The sequence below is a fragment of the Phyllobates terribilis genome, unplaced genomic scaffold, assembly GCF_046119375.1.
Source record: "Phyllobates terribilis strain yellow unplaced genomic scaffold, ASM4611937v1 Scaffold_1__5_contigs__length_1240528914, whole genome shotgun sequence".
Taxonomy (NCBI): domain Eukaryota; kingdom Metazoa; phylum Chordata; class Amphibia; order Anura; family Dendrobatidae; genus Phyllobates; species Phyllobates terribilis.
The window spans coordinates 252035801-252040086 of record NW_027362761.1 but is presented as its reverse complement, the minus strand read 5'-3'; the positions used below and the strand labels follow the sequence as shown (position 1 = coordinate 252040086).

At 46.7% G+C, this 4286-nt stretch overlaps 1 protein-coding gene across 1 annotated transcript; it reads right to left on the bottom strand.

Annotated features, from left to right (window-relative positions):
• Positions 1-506: 506 nt before the first annotated feature.
• On the bottom strand, positions 507-1442 carry LOC141255294 (olfactory receptor 5V1-like). Its single transcript, XM_073671085.1, has one exon. The coding sequence runs from the start codon at positions 1440-1442 to the stop codon at positions 507-509; it is 936 nt and encodes a 311-aa protein (XP_073527186.1).
• Between the last annotated feature and the right edge of the window lie 2844 nt (positions 1443-4286).

Here is a 4286-nt window from a genome sequence, read left to right as displayed (position 1 = left end):
GTACAGGAATCACCAGGACGTGTGAAGGAGGCCCTAGGCTGAGTAACAACATAACAGAACTTTGGAGGCACAAAGCATGCTGCAACTGACTGCGGAACAATTAATTGCTGATGCTGACATTTTTTTTATGATTGATTGATTGATTTTTGACATGTTTTTATGAATTATTTTATTCTTTTCTCTGAGAACCCCATTTACAAATATGGACATGATAAAACCATTTTGACACGGATCGGTCTCTGAATGTTCTTTTGCACATGTTGGGATGCCGGGCACCGAGAAATCCCTTCAGTTCCGCAATTCTATTTTTTAGATAACGAGGAGCAATTTAACATTTAGTAATTCAGATCTGTTTAGCATACATGGATTATAACCGTGATGGATTTCTAAAATACTTCCATTCAAATCATTCTGGCAACCTTCTGTTTGAACTATTTTACTGTCTCACAGCTCACGGCTTCACAGCTATTCAAAAAATTAAACCTCAATAATTCACATTAAGTTTATTATGACCATGTGACTTTGATTCTTCTACGTCCTTGTGTCAGAGATCTCCTCATTTCACTATTCCTGAAACTGTAGATAATGGGGTTCAACAAAGGGGTGGCCACATTGTAGATGACAGACACCAGCTTGTCGCGTTCTGATGAGTAACTGTTTTTTGGCCGTACATAAGTAAAGCTTCCGGTACCGTAGAATATGTTGACTATTATTAGATGTGCTGCACAAGTAGAGAACATCTTCTTTCTTCCTGCTGCAGATGTGACTTTTAATATAGTAAGAACAATGTAAAGATATGAGACGAGAATAAGTACAAGTGGCCCCAGTCCAACAAATACTCCACTTACTGCAAAAAGTACAATCTCATTCAAATAGGTATCTATACATGATAGTTTCAGTAGAGGGGGAATGTCACAAAATAAGTGGTTGATGACATTATCACAGAAGGGCAGGCGACTAATCAAAAAAGTGTGTAGAGCTGAGTGTAATGTACTCCAAAACATTGCTGCAAAAAGCATTTTATAGCACTTTTTCCTGCACATAATGATACTGTAATGCAAGGGATGGCAGATGGCTGCATATCGGTCATAGGCCATAATGGCTAGAAGAATACACTCAGCCCCTTCCACAAGAATCACAGTGAATAGCTGTAAAATACAAGCCACAAATGAAATACTGCGGTGGCTTGAGAGCAGAATGACTAACATCTGTGGCACAGTAGCAGATATGTAACAGATGTCAATCATAGACAAATACCCTAAGAAAAAGTACATTGGAATCTGAAGGTTGGGGTCTAGCTTTGTTAAAGTTATTATTAGTAGATTCCCGGATAAAGTAATCACATAAATAGCCATGAAAAATGCAAATAGTAATATTCGAGTCTCAGCAATTTCTGGGAATCCCAGAATTTTGAATTCTGTTATTGTAGTTGCGTTTAACATTGCCGTTGCCTTGATTCTGCTTCCTGGAAAAGAAAGTAATGAGCACAAAATGAATGATTCTATGGAACTAGAATATTATAGGGGTTGTCCACTACTGGGACAACCCCTTCTCATTTCCAACGCTTGGCCCTGATAAAATAAAAAGCCTATACTCACCTCCTGTGCCGGCGCCGTTCCTGCAATGTTGGCACTCATGGCCCTGGGGTGCCCGGTGCCCAATCAGCCCTGGTGTCACTGTCCCCGCTTTTGGACAAATTGAACATGAAGAGGAAGCTGCAGCTGATTTCCTCTTCATGTTCAATTTGTATGGAGGCGGGGTCAGTGACACCAGTGCTGATTGGACGCTGGGCACCACGTGTCATACAAGCGCATGAGAAGAGATTGTCCTAGTAGTGGACAACCCCTTTAACATAGTCTTGTTTACAGTCATGAAACCTGAGCAGCACTGCTGAAATTCTGATTACGCCTTGCTCTCTTCTGATTTTTGTTAGGTTCAGTGCTGTCATGAAAATTTTGCATTGATGACATATACTGAATGCTTCAATGACCCCACATGTACAGTTGTATAGGGTGATTTGGATGCACATAAGTCTCCTTGAGAACTTAATGGGAACCTGTCACTATTAACCTGCAGATATGCGGTTAATCTGCAGGTTAACAGCGTTATTATGCTGCCCGGCGCCTGCACGCAGCCAAATGCAGCAGGGGAAAATTAACTTTATTCTCCACTCCAGAATTCAGTTTCAGTCATGGAGGCGGCTGACTGACACTCCCTCTGCATTGGGGCTCAGCTGTCAGTCAGGGCCGGGGGCACGTTTACAGCGGCTGTTCTGTTTTCTCAGAGTGATGACTGAACCAGTGGCACTCCCGCCTCCATGACTGAAACCAAATGTTGGCGGGGAGAATAAAGTTAATTTTTTCCCTGCTGCATTCGGCTACGTGCAGGCATAATAACGCTATTTACCTGCAGATTAACTGTATATCTGCAGGTCAATAGCATTATTTCTGATGACAGGTTCCCTTTAACTCTGACCCCACTTGGTACCTCACCAAAACCACAAAATAAACACTTTTGGGGTGTTTTGCTCTCGTACATGTGACTGCCCCAGCAAAATCATGGTTGTTACAGGAGTTGTCAGGTCTTAAACTATAAGTCTGCAGTCACTCTAAGTGATATGCATACTCCTACCCACATTCCGACTAGACGGACATGCCCTTACTCAATGCAAGTGTATTGAGCGAGGCCAGAAACAGTCTAGTCAGATTGTGGCCGGGAGTACGCATATCATAAGCTTGTGTGGCACCCCTGAGGGTTCGACCACCACAGGGATGCTGCACTTCTCTAATGGAGTGTAGTGTCCCTCCTCTGAGGTAAGAACAGTGTGATAGTCGGGACCCAACCTTTGCATCCAACACCACATTTCTCCACCAGAGGGGGCTAGTATGCACTAGGTGCTGCCCTCCTGGTTACAGGGAGACTGGGGAACCAAGAGTTAGGGGAACCAGTTAGTGGGTGTGGGTGGAGGACTTACAAGTTAGTTACACTTTAAATTTCATATTTAATAAAAAGCCATCTTGGCTTTTGGTTCTTTGACTGCCATCAATCGCTCTTTGACTGTCTCTATGCTGTCAATTGCTGAGTGGACTGTGATCTCCCACCCTAACGCGGATCCTGTGTGGGCCCGCACCGGATGGAGACACAGCCCTCGTGCCCCGGCCTTGGAACAAGGGCTAGGCTGTAGACAAGGAATGTCTCGACCCGGTCAAGGACCAGGACCAAGAAGGCCCGGAGCTTAAGAGTGTGGCTCCATAGCAAATGGATCCCAGGCAGGATGCAGACGGAGCGGTGTACGCCACCTGTCCTCGCCATGCTGATATATTCAGAGGGAGTCCGGCTGCAAGAGGGGTACCGGCCCCCGACACCCGACCTTGCTACTCCATGTCCTGGCCGGGAAAGCCCGGTAGGCCCTGAGGATCCCACCGGGTATCGGACGGAGCGGAGCTGCCAACCGTGCCCTTGTTCTGAGAGGAGCTCAGAGGGAGACCCGGCCTATACGCACACACACGGACAGGAAAGGATTCGGTCTGTAGTTCAGGAACACTCTGGTGTAGGGTCCCGACTCAATGCTGGACTTACTCGGAGGTTGTCGGACCCCCGTCCCTGGTGACCGCAGGACTCCGCGGGGAGCAGGGAGTCACCTTCCTTATGCCATCTATGTGAGTAAAGCCTTGGAAGTTCACCCCTATGGCCTCCGGACTGTTTATTCTGCGCCACACCGCGCGACGCGGCATCCGTTCTCCTCTACTACTACCCCCTCCATCCTGTCCCTCTGCCCTGAGGCCCTGCTCCACCTGTGGGGAGTAGTAACAACTTTGGCCGTAATAACACCATGCCTCAGCGGACCGCAGCGGCGCTGGTGGCCTTCACCAGGTGCCACAGGTGGCGTAGTCGTAAATCAGCCACTCAAACCGGATAAGCCCACACCATCTCTTTTAATGTGACGGCCCTGAGCACGGGTCGGGTCCGGGCCACGGCTGCACCCCATCTCTCCATCACAGGACCCGACTGCGAGTCCCCCATCTCCCAGGGTAAAGAAGAGGGCTTTTCGAGAAGAGGCGTCACACTTGCAGCACCAGAGAATCCTCACAGCGTGCAGTGCACGTGATATGAGGATTCACAAGTCTGCAATTACATAGTCACTGCAAACTTGTTTTTTAAAACTGGACAACCCCTTTAACAACTATGCAACAGATAAGAAAAGGAAATGCAACGAGAATGTGCCAGCTTCTTTTTCTACATTATTACCCTCTACAGAATTGACAAAACAATAGCACACTTACATT

Coding starts and splice junctions, on each gene's coding strand:
- LOC141255294 (XM_073671085.1), bottom strand. CDS start 1,442: ATGTTAAACGCAACTACAATAACAGAATTCAAAATTCTGGGATTCCCA.